Source organism: Falco punctatus, assembly GCF_963210335.1.
Source record: "Falco punctatus genome assembly, chromosome: 2".
NCBI classification, from domain to species: Eukaryota; Metazoa; Chordata; class Aves; order Falconiformes; family Falconidae; genus Falco; species Falco punctatus.
The window spans coordinates 25146081-25165049 of NC_137581.1; the positions used below are offsets into that span (position 1 = coordinate 25146081).

Genomic DNA, 18969 nt, shown 5'->3' on the forward strand with positions numbered 1-18969 from the left:
TTAATTGTTTTTGTAATTTCAGACTTCTCCCTATTACAATGTAGTTGAAAATTTATGTACGTATATGTTTTTGTACACACACTGATTTCTTACCTCCCTGAGATATTCTTGTTTAGGTTTAAAAGTTCAAAAGCGTAAAAGATGTAAAGAAGGTCTTTTGGTATTACTTCCAAAATGTATATATCTTGTTAATCTATTATTTCTTTTTTCTTTTTTTTTTTTTTCCCCCTCCCTTCTCATCCCCCTACCCTCCTTACAGAATTTCAGTAACACGAAAAATTACCTTCCTCCGGAAATGAAGTCTTTTTTCACTCCTGGAAAGGTATGTGTGGCAGGGAGGTTTGGGGGATTTTTTGGTGCTGTTCGTGGTTATGGTTTGGCTTTTATTCCTCTTTCTTTTTAATTTCTTTTTTTTTTTTCCTTTTTTTTTTGTTTTGAGAAAACTGATATGTAGTTAATGAAACACTTTAAGTTTAAGAAAATAAATTGTTTCTGCCCAAAAAGTTTATATACCAAATGTTAGTAAAGATGTGGAAAGAGACAGGTAGAAAGGAAAACTGCTGCTGTTTACACCGGGTTGTGGTAACAGTAGGCAAAGCCTGTCATCTTACTTTTTTTTTTTTAAATATCCATAATATTTGACATTTGACAAGTTTCCAAAATGGTTAATCTTTTTTTCTGTAGAGGACTGCAATATTGCGTATGAAGTGACAGCTATGTAAAACGCTAATATAAATGATTTTTAAAAGCACATAAATTAATCTTTGGCGAAGCTCAATACCAGTTTACAGTATCTTACAAGATATCTGGCTGTTCTATGGTTATATTATGGTTATATTTATTCTTTCTAAAAATGTGTGTTGTTGAATGGCAAAGAACAATATTTGTTCTTCAGTAAAACTAAACCCAGGTACTCTTTAGAGTAAAACTAAAGTCTAGTAAAGGAAAAGACAAATTGTAGTTTTTATCTGGATTAATGTGTCCTGTTCTAGACTACAGGAGAACATTCATTTGCTACCTTGCAAAAGAAACAACAGCACTGCATCTTCATTACCCTTAACTTCTATTGAAGCATTAGCTGAAAGCTAGTGACTTACTAACAGAGGAGAAATGCAAGTTAGGAAAAAGCGCACATGTACAGGAGCGTCTTCTTGATTAGAAGTTGAAAGCCAACATTTTTTCATTGGACTATATATCATCACTGCATTGCACATCTATTTGAAGTCCATGTATTAGATAGAGATTCACTTATTGAAAGGCACAGAAGTTTTTAAAAGGAAGCCGCGTGTCTTCCAGTTTCTGATCAGTAGTCAATATTGTGTCATTCAGTTTCTGACAAAAAATTACTGGTAGTTTGTCCCAAACTTAATATATTACACTATGTACTGTGACAATATTAAAGAAGAAACTTGTTTTGTGGTATTGCAAAAAGTCACAGAATCACAGAATGTTTGAGGATGGAGCTCTGGAGGTCCTCTAGTCCAAAGCTCTTGTTCTCTCAGAGTTTCCTCAAATGAGAAATGCTTCAGTCCCGTCTTCATCTTCGTGGCCCTTTGCTGGACTCTCTCCAATAGCTTCATCTCTCTCATCTATCCTAACATAAATTCTTTTGAACCCTAAGGTAGCTTTTATTATTTATTATATTTTTATATTTTAAATTTCTAGTGCCAGGTACTCCAGCACCTTTCTTGTTGTTCTGAAATTTTGTAACAAACAGAAGAAGTGTATTTGACCACCAAAAATTTTAGTTGCTTTACCATCATAAAAGTAACATGAATTGTGAGTTGGTCTAGGGAGTCTCATTTTGGGGAATGGAAGATTAGCTTGAGTGGGTTGTTAGTGGGGATGATACAAACATGGAACAGCATCTGAGGGCAGCAAGGCTTTGAGTGTAGGTTCTGTGGTAAGGGAGGAGCTGTTCGTGCAGCCCTGTTAACATTAGTCCCTCCTTAGTAGGAAGCCCACTCCAGTGTGAATTTGAACATACCTCTTCTTTTGAGCTCTTTCTATATTTTTTTATTGATTAATGTTAAGTTCTAAACTCATAGATGTACATTCTTAAACTGGATTTTGTTCTCCAAGGTTTATTTTTGAAAGGGATATGCTGTTTTTCTTGTACTCGGTGCAGAGAGAATCTTTGGTGTAAGTGTAAAATTCCCTCTGGCTATAAAAGTATAACCAGCACATCCATGGTGCGTATCTCAGAAAAAGTGACATGCAAAGCTGCTATGATGTGCTTGTTGAACTTTTTATTTTTCAGCTGTTGCTAACTTCAAACATAGCTAAACTTTAATATTGAAATAGAAGACACATCGTCCTAGATAATGAGAAACATAGGGAATGGTCTTTAAATCAATGTTTTTGTACGTGGGTGTTTGGCATAAAGGTGTATTCTCTTTAGAAGTAACTGAACTCTTTCAGCTCTCTCAAAAGTTAGTATAAGCTGGAGGTATTTGGCATGTCTGAAAGATAATCCAGTTAAATGAATAACCTGAAGCTTAACAGTGTCTGGAAGTTTTGGCACCTACTAAAAGCCTGGCATTTTTAAACCTGTGCATGAAGTATCAGAGTCTTCTCCACAGTGTTTGATTTTTGAGATTCTCATTCATTGCCAGTTGAAAATAGTGTGGTTTGCCATTACAGTTAAGCCAGTTTAATGGGTTCTTTGCTGAAAGGGCTGTCCTACTGCTATTTCTGTTTTGCCAGTACAGATGCTTGCCTAATCCAAATGGTGAGCTGGATCAGGCAGCTAGATCAGCAGAAAGGAAACTGCACAAAAAGTGCTGAAGTGGCTTACTGCAAGGTCAGGTGAGCACCCAGTACTATCAATGAGAAGAGGACAGAATATAAGCATAGAGAGAATACCACCATTTTTGGTGGCAGCTAGCTATTAGATTACAGCTTTGTCAGCTTCCTTTTGGTGTCTGTTGTAACTTTCACATGCAAATGTTTATTGCTTTGTGTTAAAATTAAGATACTGATTGCAAAAAGTGAAATCTGTAAAATTGTAAATACTGTACATGTTAACAATATCTAAATGTGTAGCTTGAAATAAAGGAAATATATTTTTGGTTTCAGCCCAAAGCAGCCAATGTTCTTGGAGCAGTTAATAAGCCTCTTTCGTCAGCAGGCAAGCAGTCTCAATCCAAATCTTCACGAATGGAAACTGTAAGCAATGCCAGCAGCAGTTCAAATCCAAGCTCTCCAGGAAGGATCAAAGGGAGGTTGGTAGACAACAAAGGAGCTTTGATATTTCAAGTATTTGTAATGGAAACTTTGAATTTTTCTAGAATGTTTTCTAAGTGAGAAACAGAATTCTATTATCTTATTTGAAGTAAAGTTATAGTACCATGTTGGTGTAACTGAAACCATGAATTCGGCTTTCTAACCCCAGAAATAAATTTGCTTTAAAAAACCCCAACAACCTAGAATCAAATCACATCCAAATTTGGCTGTAGGATGGAAGGAGAGCCTCATGTTTATTTTATAGAGAGATATATAATCCCCCAACATGTGTGTATGTTTATACACGCATATATACAAATGTGTATGTATGCATACATCTGCAGTTCCTGGCAACCTGGCGGCCTGCTGTAATATTAACAACGTATCATAGACAGTGAGGACTGCTAGGCCACTGTGGTGATCCCACGTGACTTCTTCCTCTCTAAATTCGTTCTGGACTTTGCAGATGAATATGTTTGGATGTTAGATTCCTTCTGTAATAGAGAGGGGAATGTACCGTAATGCTACAGAAGCTGTCTTCTAGTTATCTGTCTTTAAAAACCATAGCTTGTTCTGTGTCAATTTTTTAGATTACTCTAGTTACTGTATCTTCATATGTTAATTTTTTAACTAAAAGTCACATTATCAATTTTTTTTTCCAGACACTTAGAGGTTGTATAGTGCCCACTATTCATACTTTCTCACATTCCTTCAAGACTGTGAGGAAATGTTATGTTTGGAAATAACATTTCTCATTTGGTGCTTCTGTGGCTATTTAATATATAGTATCAATTATAAATACAATGTAGTGTTTTACCAGACGTACTCAACTACATGGAAGAGTTCAAGAGTCCACAGAAAGGCTTATTTATTACAAGTCATGCAGGTTCACATGCTGAAATACATTATTGGCTACAGACAGGTCGGAATCCAGATTGTTCTCTGTTTCTAGCAAAATGAATCCGAGACCAATACTGTTCTACCCCCAGTTCATTTAAAAAAAAAAACAACTAAAATGCTGCACTTGCAGCCTGATATGTTCTGTCATTTTCATGATCTCCCCAGTTCACCTAAGTTAAACTCATTAGCGTTTTGCATGGAGGTACCAAAGAAGAAAAGTCCTGTAGAAGTGATGGTAATTATTTGGTATGCATGGCATTTCCAGTTCAGTCTGACTGAACATATACTGGCGAGCTTGCATCTGTTAAGACTATGTATAAAAACTGAGCTTCCAATTACATCACAGTTATTACAGATGTTATACTTGGAGTGAGAACATCTTTCTCGGTCTATGCAGTGCCCGGGCCAGGGAGTTAACAGTTTGTATGTTTGAATAACACTTTCCATTCAGTGCATAGCATGTTTCTTTTCATTGAAAAACATGCCTGTTGTCTAAAAATGTTGCTTCTACCTGCCCCAGCACAGATGCAATGAAATTACTTGAGTATTGGTGTTTGTATATGTCGTTTTATCTGTGGGCCTCAGTGTTTTACACAGGAGGTACTATTGTCCACATTTACATAACGTAGAAACTGAAATAAAAATGAAATGTGGCTCTGACAGCAGAAACCTGAGGGATGAACTGGTCTCTGAAATTTAGATCTGCCGGTTTATTGCCTAAACCTCACCACAGGCAAGTGTGCATACTTTGGCTGGTCTGTCTGTGGGGATCTTTGATTGGTATAGGGAAGTGTATGCAGATCTCTTGAAACTCAGTAAGGTGCTTCTGTTTCAAAAAGCTGCTTATCTTTCCCTGCAAAGAAAGAAAATTCAGCTTGGCTTACCATTGACACCTTTATCCTGAGATTTAGATGTTCTAGCTTGTGATATATGGTGGCTATAGTAGCCAGAGTAAAAGGTTTTTTTCTGCCAGATTGTACATGGTTTAGGAGTAGATTGACTTGTGAAGATTGTTGTTCTTGATATATTTTTTTTAATGATTTCCCACTGTGTTATAATAATGAGGAAAATAAATGTTTATTTGTTCTAGGCTTGACAGTACTGAAATGGACCACAGTGAAAATGAAGAATTCACACTGGCTTCGCCCTTACCAGGGAAGAAAACTGACAAAAGGGACGACTCTGATCTTGTAAGGGTGAGCTGTTTGGTTGCATTGCAGATCTTTCACTTTAAGGACTTTAAATCAAAAATGAATGTGGTGGTACTTGATGTCATTCAAGAAAATATGCTGAAACATGAAACTGAGTTAATGTTATAAACTACTGGAAAATGTGCTTAGAGTTGGATGTGAAAATGCAATGAAAAAAAGGGTTGTTTGTCTGTTTTTCATAAAATTATTTAGGTTGTAAAGGACCCTCAAGATCAGAGTCCAACCATTAACCCAGCACTGCCAAGTCCACCACTAAACCAGGCCCCTAAGCACCACAACTACAAGTCTTTTAAACACCTCCAAGGATGGTGACTCAACCACCTCCCTGGGCAGCCTGTTCCAGTGCTTGACCACCTTTTCAGTGAAGACAGTTTTCCTAATATCCAATCTAAACCTCCCCTGGTGCAACTTGAAGCAGTTTTCTCCTGTCCTGTTGCTTGTCACTGTCTTGATTTAACCCCAGCTGGCAGCTAAGCACCGTGCAGCTGCTCAGTTACTCCCCTCCTACAGTGGGAATGGGGAGAGAATCAGAGGGGTAAAAGAGAAAACTCATGGGTTGAGATAAAGACAGTTTAATAGGTAAAGCAAAAGCCACACATGCAAGCAGGGCAAAACAAGGGATTCATTCACCACTTCCCACTGGCAGGCCACTGTTCAGCCATTCCAGGAAAGCAGAGCTCCATCATGCATAACGGTTACTTGGGAAGACAAACACCATCACTCTGAGTGTTGTCCCCCCCGGGCTTCCTTCTTCATTCCCCTCTTTTATATATTCAGCATGACATTCTACGGTATGGAATATCCCTTTGGCTAGTCCCAACTGTGTCCCCTACCTGTTTCTCAGTTGCAGGGCCTGAGAAACTGACAAATCCTTAACTTAGTATAAACATTACCCAGCAACAACTACAAACATCAGTGTGTTATCAACATTATTCTCACACCAAGGCCAACACACAGCACTGCACCAGCTACTAAGAAGAACATTAACTGTGTCCCAGCCAAAACCAGGACAGTTACTTGGGAGAAGAGACCGACCCCCACCTTCCTATAACCTCTTACACGTAGCTGGTAAGAGCAGTCACCTGTGGGCCGCCTCCTCTCCAGGCTCAACAACCCCAGTTCCTTCAGTGACTCCACATCAGACTTGTGCCCCAGCCCCTTCCCCAGCCCCGCTGCCCTTCCTTGGACACACTCCAGCACCTCGACGTCCCTCCTGCAGCGAGGGGCCCAACACTGAACCCAGGATTCGAGGTGCAGCCTCACCGGTGCTGCTGAGTACAGGGGGATGATCACCTCCCTTATCCTGCTGGCCATGCTCTTTCTGATATAAGCCAGGATGCTAGTGGCCTTCTTGGCCATGTGGGCACACTGCCAGCTGATACCCAGCTGGCTGTCCATGCCACCCCCCAGATCCTTTTCCTCCAGGCAGCTTTCCAGCCGCTCTTCCCCAAACCTGTAGAGTTGCGTGGGGTTGTTGTGCCCCAGGTGCAGGACCTGGCACTGAGCCTGGTTGAACCTCATACAGTTGGCCTTGGCCCATCGGCCCAGCCTGCCCAGACCCCTCTGCAGAGCCTTCCTGCCCTCCAGCAGACCAACACTCCCCCCCAGCTTGATGATGTTTGCCAACTTACTGAGGGTGCACTCGATCCCCTCGTCCAGCTCATGGATAAAGAGATTAAACAGGACTGGCCCCAACACTGAGCCCTGGGGAGCACCACTTGTGACCGGCCATCAGTGGGATGTAACTCCATTTGCCACCACTCTTAGGGCTGAGCCAGCCAGCCAGCTTCTAAGCCAGCATAGAGTGCACCCACCCACGCTGTGAGCAGCCAGTTTCTCCAGGAGAATGCTGTGGGAAACAGTCTCAAAGGCTTTACTAAGGTCCAGGTAGACAACATCCACAGCCTTTCCCTCCTCACTCACTATGCAGGTCACCTTGTCACAGAAGGAGGTCAGGTTTGTCAAGCAGGACCTGCCTTTCATAACCCCATGGCTGGCTGGGCTTGATCCCCTGGTTGTCCTGTACATGCCAAGTGATGGCACTCAAGATGACCTGCTCCACAACCTTCCCTGGCACCGAGGTCAGGCTGACAGGCCTGTAGTACTCTGGATCCTCCTTCCGACCCTTGTAGATGGGTGTCACGTTTGCTAACTTCCAGCTGACCAGGATCTCCCCAGTCAGCCAGGACTGCTGATAAATGATTGAAAGTGGCTTGGTGAGCCCTTCCATCAGCTCCCTCAGTACCCTCGGGTGTGTCCCATCCAACCCCATAGACTTGTGTGTGTCTAAGTGGTGCAGCAGGTCACTGACCATTTCCCCTTGGATTATGGGGGCTTCATTCTGCTCCCTCTCCCTGTCTTCCAGCTCAGGGGTTGGGTACCCAGAGAACTTTACTATAGAAAGTTTCTTTACTATAGAAAGCTGAGGCAGAGAGGGCCTGTGTGTGCATTACTTTTGCATTGTACTGACAGCTCCTGTAATCTTTCAAGGTTATCGGTTACAATTTGCAGGATATTGGTAGTATTGATGGGTAGGTTTTGCTGGAGCTAGGTGGATGAGAATTAGTCTGCAATTTGTCTCATTCTCAGGGTTTGTTGGTGAAACGTTTGGGATCATGTTCAAGTTGATAGCTTCCTTGGACGACTTTTCTCCAATACAGCATTATTTATTTTTTTTTTGCATATGCTTGACTTTTACTTGAAATACAGCTTTGGAAGAATTAATTGGATTAGCTTGAGAATGATCAACTGTACTGGAGTTTTGGAAGAGCAGTTTAACCTGTCTGAAATTTTAGATTGCCTTCTGAGGTTGTAGAAGTTTGTATCATACATGGTTTCTTGCTTGTAACTAGCAAAATGATAATACCTCAGTTTTGATGCATTATAGTTCTCGCCTTTTTTTTTGTACTTTCCTGTCACTGGTGCTAAGGTATGGTCTCTTTTTTCCAGCCAGATGTGTCTTCCTTTCAACAGCCTTAAGGAATAGCAACTGTTACTTTTCTGGTTACCTAGAATACCAAGAGGGCATCATGGTTCGACATTTGATTTAGAATTCAAGGAAGAGTTTATCTGAATAGCCTTATGGATTCTGTTTTCTTGCATGCAACTTGTACTGCAGTGAAGGCAGGAAAAAGCTTGGTTCTGAATGCCAGGTATCATAAGTAGAGGTTGCAGCGTGACTTTAAAGCTGTCTGGTTGTGCGTTACATGGTCTGCAGCAGGCTTTTAGGGCAGAGTAAGCTAACTAACTGATACTTACAGACAAATACAATGCAGTATGATGTAAAATAGCCTTAATCATTAAGAAGCACATTGCCTTTGCTGTTAAATAAACTGTTCTGGGAGAACAGTGAACCCCAAGGGGTATCAGGATGATGTCCTTGCTATGCTCTTTTACAGTGGTAGGATCATTCAGGGGAAATGACATGTATGTGTCTCAGAGAGGTTGTGAATGACCACTAACCAAGGCCTTTGAGAGTGGTAGGCCTTCAAAAGTGGTGGCCTTGTCCTTACTAATGGATTTCTGTATTTCTGTAGATCAGTATTGTTGAAGGTTCCTAATGAAGATATAACAAATTATTTTTACTTTCACTCAGATGTAGTGCTTTAATATCTTAATGAAACTATAGACAAGCTAAATATTGTCTCAAGCAGTTTTCACACCTGTATCAGAATACAGAAAAATAAACCGCTGAAGAAAATTGTAATTGTATTGTAGTTCTGAGAGCAGTTCAAATAATAAGAATTTCATATACCACTAGTAAACGATGATTCCTTGTGCCTTAATGATAGTTGGCAGTCTGTAAGTTTTGTTGTCTTTGGGGTATGCGTACGAACAATCGATTCATTATAATTGGACTTTTAAGAATGCATTAAGGCTGTCCTATACCTGCTGTCACTGCTGTTTTATTTTTTTGACTGTCTCTGACATTTCTCTGTTCTGTCATTACGTCAGTCTGTTGCATTTTTCTAGGTTGCTTGGCCATAAGCTACTAACTAGTAAAAACATTCTGAATTTTTGTTTGTCTTGATGTGTAAATAACCATCTTATACTGTGGCATCTTGTGGGAAAAGCAAACCGGCTTATTGCAAAATCAGAAAAATGAGGAATCTTTTGTCAAAAAAATAACACTTCTGATCCTTCCTGTATCAATCTGTCATTTCAGCTGTAAAGCTTGAAAAGTCTGGGAGTCCTAACAGCTGCTGGCATGCAATTTGTGTTTAGAAGCATTAGGTTGAGTAGGTAACTGACAAAGCTAAGTGATAAAGTGAATACAGTTCAGTATTTAATTTTGAAGGCATTTGTATTTCACTTTGAATATGTAAGCAAGCTGCTTAAGGTCATTGGTTCAGAACTCCTTGGTGTTGTGGAGCTGGGGAGCAGGTTATAGCAAGCATTAACTGAGAAGCAGAATTTTAATTGGGGAGCAGAAGGGCCCATGTTTTAAAGATCCCACTATTCAGGATGTTTGTCCAGATAGTAACATGTTAGTTCTAAAGTTGTAGGACAGCGTTTAACCCGAGGGAGAAACTATACTTTGTAACTTGCCTACAACTGCTTACCTACTAAAAGCAGCTGCAGTGACAGATGTGCACAACCACTGCAAAAGCAAATAGAACAGGGAGTAAACAAGGATATCAGTGATCTAGATCAACAGTTTCATCACTGAAGTCATGAACTGACACAAGGTGACATCATTGTTCAAATATTTTTCTTATTTTTTCTAGTGTAATTATTGTCCTTCAATTTCTTTTAAGTTGGTTTGGGTTTTGAGTGGCATAACTGTCATTATGTAGATTAAATTGCAATGGGTAAATACTAATAAATGAGTGTTTGTATGTGTTGAAATCCAGTAATGTCAGTTTCAAGTAAACATTGCTATGAAACTGAAATTCTGTAAGTATTTAGACTTTTTGGACCATGAAATGGTCCAAAATGAATGGTCATGGTCCCCATGAAATGGTGACTTTTTTCCACGAGTAGGGTTGATAGGAGTCTTCTTCTGGCCCCAATAGCTGCATATTGAAATCTTTGCTTTCTTTATGGCTCTTTATTGTGCGCTTAGTGAACTAAAGCATGGAGAGGTGAAGGAATAGCTTCTGTTCTGAAACTTACGATTCAGAAAGGGTTCTGCCTTTCTTGATATAATTGAGGGAAGAGATATCATCCAGAGGGATTTTGCCAGGCTTGAGGAGTGGGTCCATGTGAACTTCATGAGCTCAGCAAGGCCAAGCGCAAGGTCCCGCACCTGACTCAGGGCCATCCCCACCACCAGTACAGACTGGGGGGTGAAGGGATTGAGAGCAGCCCTGCAGAGGAGGACTCGGGGCCACCGGTGGACGAAGAATTGGACGTGAACCAGCAATTTGGGCCTGCAGCCCAGAAAGCCAACTGCATCCGTGGATGCACCAAAAGCAGCGTGGCCAGCGGGTCAAGGAGGGTGACTTTGCCCCTCTGCTCTGGTGAGACCCCACCTGCAGTCCCGCGTCCAGCTCTGGGGTCCCCGTTACAAGACAGACACGGAGCTGTTGGAGTGGGTCCAGAGGAGAGGGCCGCAAAAAGCGGCCAGGGGTTGGAACACCTCTCCTGTGAGGAAAGGCTGGGAGAGTTGGGCTGGTTCAGCCTGGAGAAGGCTCCAGGGAGACCTTATTGAGGCCTGTCGATATACGAAGGGGGCTTGTAAGAAAGACTGAGAAAGACTTGTTACCGGGGCCTGCAGTGCCAGGACAAGGGACAACAGTTTTAAACCGAAAGCAGGAAGGTTTAGATTGGACATAAGGGAGAGCTTTTTTACAGTGAGGGTGGTAGGATACTGGCACAGGTTGCCCAGAGCAGCTGTGGCTGCCCCATCCCTGGCAGTGCTCAAGGCCAGGCTGGATGGGGCTGTGAGCAGCCTGGTCTAGAGGAAGGTGTCCCTGCCCAGGGCAGGGGGGTTGGAATGAGGCGATCTTTAGGGGTCCCTTCAGACCCAAGCTATTCTGTAATTGATAAAAATGCAGTTACGGATATTCTAGCCAATTGTGTTTGACAACAGCTGAGGATACAAATGAGGAAGACATCGCACACTTCAGTGTTTTAACTGCTCACCTTTGAAATAATCTTTCTCTTTTGTCTGGCATTTTATATGTATGTATGTGTATTATACTTTTGCAAAGGTTTTCTAAATGGTTATGGTAGACAATCTTAGTAAACATCTTTTGTAACTTGAAGGCTCTTTGTCTTGTTGGGGGAAGTTTCTGTATCTTTTGCATATGTGAAAGTTTATTACGGCAGCTTAATTTTTTTAATTTAAACATGCAATCTTACCTTTTCAGTCAGAGATGGAGAAGCCTAGAGGAAGGAAGAAAGCAGCTATTACAGATTCAGAAGAGAAACTAAGCATAGACGACCTGAATAAACTGGGTCAAGAGCAGAAACTTAGAGGTAGTCAACGGGGAAGGAAGAGACCTGCAGTTGTTTCAGAACCTGATGAAACACAATGGCAAGAGGAAAAAAGGCTAAAAGAAGATGTAATAGAAAGTGAGGATGAACAGAACAGTCCACCAAAGAAAGGAAGAAGAGGACGCCCTCCCAAAGCAAACAATGGGGGAACACCAAAGGAAGAACCAGTAGCAAAGTCATCAAAAAGGAGCAAAAAAAAACAACCACCAGCAGCTGCAGCAGAGGAGGAGGAGGAGGAGGAAGAAAGGCAAACTGAAAACATTGAACAAAAACCAAAAGGCAGGCAAAATAGGACGCAGAAAAGAACACAGCAGAGGTAAGTCCGTCTTCTTGTAAGCTGCATCTTTTTTATCCTTGGACGTTAGTTATAATTTGATACTTTGCAATTTGGGTCTTCCTCAAAACAGAGCAGAACCATCTGAAACTAGTACAGTTGAATCAGCACAGTCTACGCCACAGAAAAGACGAGGAAGGCCATCAAAAACACCACCATCACAGCAAAAAAAAGTGTAAGTGGTGAATATTTTCTAAATTTGTGTTTAGTGAAAATTAAAAATATGCCTCTGTGCCCCCAAACAATGATTTACTGAAAATATTTCAGAATACTTTAATTGACGGTTAAGAAGATAAATTGCCATTGTTATTTCTAAAATGTCTTCCCTAGCTACTTCTCCTAGACCATCTCAAATCAGAGCAAGATGCTACGAGTATCTTTAATGCGCTCAGGTAGCATATATACAGCTTTTGCTCTTCTAGGAGAAAAGACTATCAAGCACATGAGGGCCTTGAAGACAAGGCTTTGTTAGGACTTTAAGGGTCGAAAAATGCTCCCATTTGTTTTGGATGGGGAGGAAGAATCAAATTGTTACTGTGGTGAAACAGTATTGTGGAGAAATGAGTTATTCTGATTCTCCTTAGATAAATATTCACTTACTTTCTAATTTGTGGCCTTCTTATTATCCACTTCAATCATTTCCAAATGAATAAAATGTGCTACAATCTATGAAGGATAGTAGCTCTGGAAAGTTCTGAGGTGTATTAAGCTCCAAAATAAAGGTAAATTCTGTGGCTATCTTCGTTTTCTTGTGCCTACTGTAGGAAGCTACAGGTATCTCTACCTTTTCTGTACGTATATATGGAATATATGTAAAGCAGAGGTGTACAAGCGGACAGGACTTATCCGTCCACTGGTACCAAACTGCAGCTCATGGGACAGATGTGCAAGATACTTTTCCAGAACCTGGTGATACATTACTTAGCGCGCTACTTACACACATCTTCAGTCTGACATACTGTATTACGTGGTTGTTGTTCTAGCTTCTGGGCTTGATTAGCGTCATGTTGATCTTCCTCTGGCAGTTCAATGTACTGATTTGCCTGTCTCTGGAGATCTTCCATGCCAGAGATCTTTGCTTAAACAGTTGTGTACCCTCAGTTCAGCTGTAGCTTCACACAGCATTTCATGTTCTAGCATTTTGCACACACAATATCCCGACCTTTCCACTGTTCTGTTTCCCTGGCTCGGGTCAGACCTCTCCTGCTCCTTTACACTGTAACCAGAAGTAGAGGTCCCAGTGCTGTCTGGGTTACTACAGAAATCACTGCTATATGTACAGGAACAAGAGTTGGAAGCTGCTACTGCCACGCAGAGAAGACATGCCAGCAAGTTATGTTGGGTGTTGTGCTATGTGCCATTTGCCAAAGACGTGCTTCAGCGAATACTTAAGTAGCTTCTGATTCACTTCTCAGTGAACTCAGTGTGGTTTTTTGACCCCATTTTAAACAGAAGGTAAACGGTATCAGTACACGTGGTCAGTAACAGCCGCATAGCTCTTGTTCATGTGTACGTATATTGTTCCTGGCCTGAGGAGCCCAAGTAAGTTGTTTCAGTGTTCAGAGTTGTTGGGTCTGTTCTAGATTTCATCCAAAAAAATATTGTGTGTATTTTTTATTTTTTTGTGATCAGATCACCCAAATTTTAACTATCCTTTTTCCGATTCTGCAAGAAGAAGGTGAGACGACAGTAATTCCTCATCCTCAAAGTGCATTGTAGGCAGACCTTTCTCTGCGTTTTACGTACATATCTACCACAGTTTGAACTGAAGGGAGCTGATAGACTGAGCAGAACTGTGTACCACAAGACAGAATATATTTAATTCAAATGCTTAAAGCTTTCTGGGCTCCTTGGGGATGGATTTGACGTAAGAATTTAGGATTTTACCTATGAGGTGATAGTGGATAATGTATTTCTGATGGCTAATTGGGTTACCAGTTAGCACATGTGAACCGGCTTATTTTTGTAATATGTGAAAGAGATGAACTTAGCTGGTGAATAATTCTTCCGTTTCCTTTTCAATTCTGTTGCTTTTATCAGTCTTGGAAGGCTTGAGTTGGGCTAATTTGTATTGTTTCTCAAAGGTTGTCATGTTGCTTGGATGGTGCTGAAACGCCCACTGTACTAATTACTATTTGCAATTCAGAGATTTTATTTTGTATAGATTTTAATGTGTTATCAGAACTGAAAATTCACACCACATGCATGCTTTGTTGCTGTTACATGACAGTTGTTTAGGACCTGTATGCCCCCGCTGGGAATTGAAGTGTATGTTTGTCTGCCTGGAGTGGAGTTTCTGGTTTGATTTTATCCACAAAGTCACTTAGCTCGGGCGCACCAAGGCTGCACCCACAGTAAGCAGGATGATTCAGTGATCCGACCCTGAACTGTGCTAATGACCCAAACCAAAATGGTAGTGTGGGTGCAGCTGTGCAGTTCTGGGTACATATTTAGTTGGCTTTTTTTTAAGGCATGACAGGGGGCTACTTGTCATTTTAAGCAAATGGGTGCTTTTTGCTTCTGGTTCAGCTCCCATGACTAAGACAGTATAAGATATTGTGGGCTGGTCTGATTAAGGTATTGCTATCCTAACTTTCCCTAGCTCTTAGCATGAGCTAGCTTGGAAGATTTGCGTTATTATAGGGTTAATTTCATAAGTAGCAACGTGGGCTCTTGCAGGTCTGTAAAAACATAAATGCAGTTACTCACATTTTGTTGTGTATAAACTCCTAGTAGAGTGCATCTGTTCATGGAATTGAATAGAAGGTGAAAAAAACCCCAACAAACCCAAGTATTTGTCTCTGGCTGTTTGGCTTTTCCTGTTCACCGATTACTGTTGTGTCATCTTTCTTTGGCCTGTGTTCTGGCATCAAAGAGAGAAATCTCTCTTGTCTATAGAGGCAAAAATTGTTCAACTCTGTATTTCTAGCCCTTTGTTCTGGAAGAATTTGGTTTTCAAATGCTGTTGTCCACCCTCCTAGTTTCCACTTCTTTCATTCCATGTATGGATGAACTAGATAGGTATGTAAGACAGAAGTATTATATAACATGAATTTTTTTAAAGCTGCTGTTCTTGTACAGTAGAGTGTTTGCTCTCCTGCAGTTTATAAATGTGCAGACCCACATACTGTGAAACTGATCTTTATTTTTCTTCTGATCGTAGTCGTGCGGGACGTTCCAAACAAGCAGCCAGTAAAGAGAATGAATCTAGTGAAGAGATGGATGTATTTCAGAGCAGTTCACCTGTCAGTGATGACATTCCCCAGGAAGAAGTAATGGAAGAAGAGGAAGTTTCCACAATCAATGTAAGAGAAATGCCTGAGATATTCTTTGTGAGTCTTTGTTGTGTCCTTTGTGTATTGATGTTCAGAGAATGATTTCTGTTCTTAGAACTTAGCCTTCCTCCTTTAAAATGAATGAGGTGGTTGTCAACTGCTGCTGCTGTATAGTGACGCTGCACTGTAGTTTCCCAGAGAAGCTGCATTTCTTAGAAAATGTCAGGTTTTGAGTTTTTGTCGAGCATCTTAAATGTTTTGTTCTGTATAGCTTTTGTTAGCTGTCTGCCTGGGAATTATTTCCCAGGTAGCTCATGCCCATTGTTCTCAGATAGATTATAATAGTAAATAATATTTCTTTGTACAAAACAAACACACAATATGAATAGTACTGAAAATGAGTACAGGATCTTGGAGCAGAATCCTAAACCAATTCTTTCTCTTACCAGCATATGCAAATATGTTAAAATAAGTTTCTTTTTTATATTTATTTCATACAAATACATCAGTAACGTTAGTAGTAATACTAAAACCATAACTGAATGCCTTCACGTTTTTGGACATACATGATGATTGGAGCATCTGCATGTATGAAAACTCTGGAAAAGGAAACTAGATTATTTTTGAATACTTAAAGGATGCAGCAAATGAAGTGATGTCCTCGTCATTAACTGAAACTCGTACCTGTGGTTAAGATGAGTGATGAATGAGGCTGTATGCAGTTACTCAGACATTATTGTGAGACTAAGGACTTTTTCCATTATAAAATATATTTATTCTTGAATTTTTCAAACTTCTCCAAACAGGTCCGTCGCAGAACTTCCAAAAGGGAAAGGCGATGAGTGAGCATGTAGTTATCAGCCTTCCCGGTGAAAGCTTTGAAGAATGCGTTTAATGTAGAGCTTGAGACTGAATGAAGCTGTTAGTGCGCAATGGGGTTGCTGAAAAAAAGACAAAACTTATTTTACTTTTACTGCCCCTGCATTTGCAGTCCCTAGGTCACGAGCTTTAGCCACACACATGTTGATATCATTAACTGTGGATTTTTGTGAAGTGTAATGTGCGCTGGCTTTGTAGACATACGAACTAAAGAAGAAAACTGTAAATAGTTCTTTTTTTAATGTTTCTGACTTCTGAAGTGCTTGTATAGCTTTTATCTGCGGCTTTAAACTGACAGTACCCCACTGTTTATTGGATCTATTGATTTAAAAAAGAACAGTTTGTTGAAAATTGATCTCAAGCAATATCTGTCAGTGTTCATATTTGTACTCTTGTTGACATTTAACTGTGAAAAAAAAATCAGTTGAACAAATAGTGCCACTTTCTTAAGCCGCTATTTGTTGAGAAGAAGAATAAAATAAAAAAAAGTCTTTCCTTCCTTCACGAATTTAACCTAGTGTTTACCTTTAGGCACCTACCTATCATCAGAGGTGCTAAATTACTTTCTTTTACAGTTGAACAATGTTGGATAGAGTAATACAAGAGATGCAAATTGTGGAAGAAGTTGTTTGTTTTACACCTCAGTATTGATGCCAGACTTCTCTGGACTTCTAGTGGCATTGAAAATTCAAAAAGGATTTAAAATATTTTAATTCTAAAAGTGTGTTATTAAATAATGTACTGAATACCCTACCCATTTTATCTTCCCCTATCAGTTTTTATTAATCTACTGTATCAATAAAATTCTGTAACTGAGTTTTTAATAGTCTAGTATGTTAATGTGTATAGATATTTCCTTCTGAACATGATGTTCACAAAGAGCAAATTATTACTACATTATAATATGAAATCTGATATATAAACATTAGTGAAAATACAGTTCTTATTACAATGTAAAGTTAATCACAAAGAAAAATTTTATTGATGCAGTGTGTCTTTATAAACCTGTTCTTGAGAGCCAAGTGTTTTGTATTTTATAGTGAAGTTGCATGTTTATGAAAAATGTGCTGAAAATGGGATGTAATGTTTTTTTGGAAACTCGTATTTAGCAGTAGTATATGGTAGGTTGCCTCATGAGAGAACCTTTTATTGAGAGTTTATTGTAACTTTTTGTTTAATTTTTGGGTTTTGAGCCAAATTTTTTTGGTATGAAGAGCTAAGTTTTTCTTGAATAACCAGCTGCCGATTATTGCAGTCAAGGTATTCAAGATTTGAATGAAGCTCCATTTTTATTTTGTGCTACTATAGAGAGTTTGGGTTTTGGTTGGTTTTTTTTAGGTATAATCTGCAAAAAAATAGAAACAAAATACTTAAAGCAGTATCCTGTATGCAGTTTTACAGTTTACAAACTGTTTTTGAACCAAAATATATAGGTTACTACACTATGCTTAGCCAAGCACAGATTATAATTTCAGGTGCTGTTCTCCCTCTGGTTCCCGTACAGTTGACAACGTGAAAAAATCAGTTTCAAATTTAAGAAAATTTTATCTCGCTGAATAATGGAGCATTTTCATAGAATCTATCAATAAATAAATTATAATTGCAAGGCGGCCTGTAAAGGTTACAGGAAAGGGTAATAATAAAACACGGATTTTCCAGTTTCCAAACTAGAAGATCACAAGTAAAGAAGCCTTTAGAATTTTTTATGATTTTTTTTTTTTAACCAATGGAGAAAGGTATTATAAACAATTAGATTATTCTGCCTCTGCTTAACTTTCCCTCCCCTCCAGTATTCAGCTTTTCAAAATTTATACCTATGGATAAGGGGGAAGTGCTGCCTAAAAAGGCAGTTATGATTGATTTGGATTGACTTTTAAATAGTTGGCACAACAGAACTTGCTTACTTATGCTTCAGCAGTGCAAATGCAAGTTGTTGGGTTTTTTTTAATGGTATAAAATGATTGAAAGTGAGCTTTATATTTTCCTTTTTGACAAAATTGCACTGAAAACATTTATGGAAGATGTACCTTTAAGTCCATTTTATACAAAAATATGAAAAATTGATGCTGAAACTGCTGCAGACTCTTAAGGCTTTATGTGCATAAACATGATTAGGTTAAACATCAAATATTGATGCACATTACTGATCATAATGTTTAATGTAAATTTAAACACAGTTTTGCAATTTAAATGTTGATTTCTTGGGTTATAATGTGTAATTCATTATTTCTTGAGAAATAGGCACAGCAAATATTTCATTCTTATATTCAAACCTCTCCTAAGTTCATTCTCATCTCATATAAAGAAAATGAATATTTTATGTACTAACATTTTGAGATCTGCGTACAGTAGCTACAGTAGAGTATAATTATGTATAAAAGATAAATTGCTAACATTCAGTTAGCATGCTCTTCTGCAATGATAATGTCAAGTTTATAAAAATGTACTGTATTACATTAAAAGATCAAATTGAACTCACTGTAACAAGTTCCGGTATGAAATTTGTGTAAGATTACCGAAGTATCTTGCTGTACTTTGCAGCAAATTAAGCTTATTTGTGTTACGCTTTCTTGCTGCAGTGCAACAGGAAACTTTCAGTGATCTGTAGTTGATATGCAGAATGCAAACAGTGATTGTAATCCTGCTACTAGTGTTTAAGAGTAATTCACTCTGATTCCAGAAGCATGGGGTTTTTTTTACTTGT

General features: G+C 39.4%; 1 protein-coding gene across 4 annotated transcripts in view; it reads left to right on the plus strand.

Annotated features, from left to right (window-relative positions):
- The window catches only part of PDS5B (PDS5 cohesin associated factor B), a 130574-nt gene extending 111822 nt beyond the window's left edge, over nucleotides 1-18752 (plus strand). For 2 of the 4 annotated variants that reach the window (XM_080377496.1, XM_080377497.1), the window contains exons 29-35: nucleotides 260-322; nucleotides 3079-3224; nucleotides 5216-5321; nucleotides 11651-12093; nucleotides 12185-12286; nucleotides 15275-15416; nucleotides 16193-18752. In XM_080377496.1, coding sequence (XP_080233622.1) covers nucleotides 260-322; nucleotides 3079-3224; nucleotides 5216-5321; nucleotides 11651-12093; nucleotides 12185-12286; nucleotides 15275-15416; nucleotides 16193-16228 — 1038 coding nt within the window. In that variant the 3' untranslated portion in view covers nucleotides 16229-18752. The remainder of the gene's footprint in view (nucleotides 1-259; nucleotides 323-3078; nucleotides 3225-5215; nucleotides 5322-11650; nucleotides 12094-12184; nucleotides 12287-15274; nucleotides 15417-16192) is intronic. The other 2 variants (XM_080377498.1, XM_080377499.1) reach the window with 2 other exon arrangements.
- The last annotated feature ends 217 nt before the right edge of the window (nucleotides 18753-18969 follow it).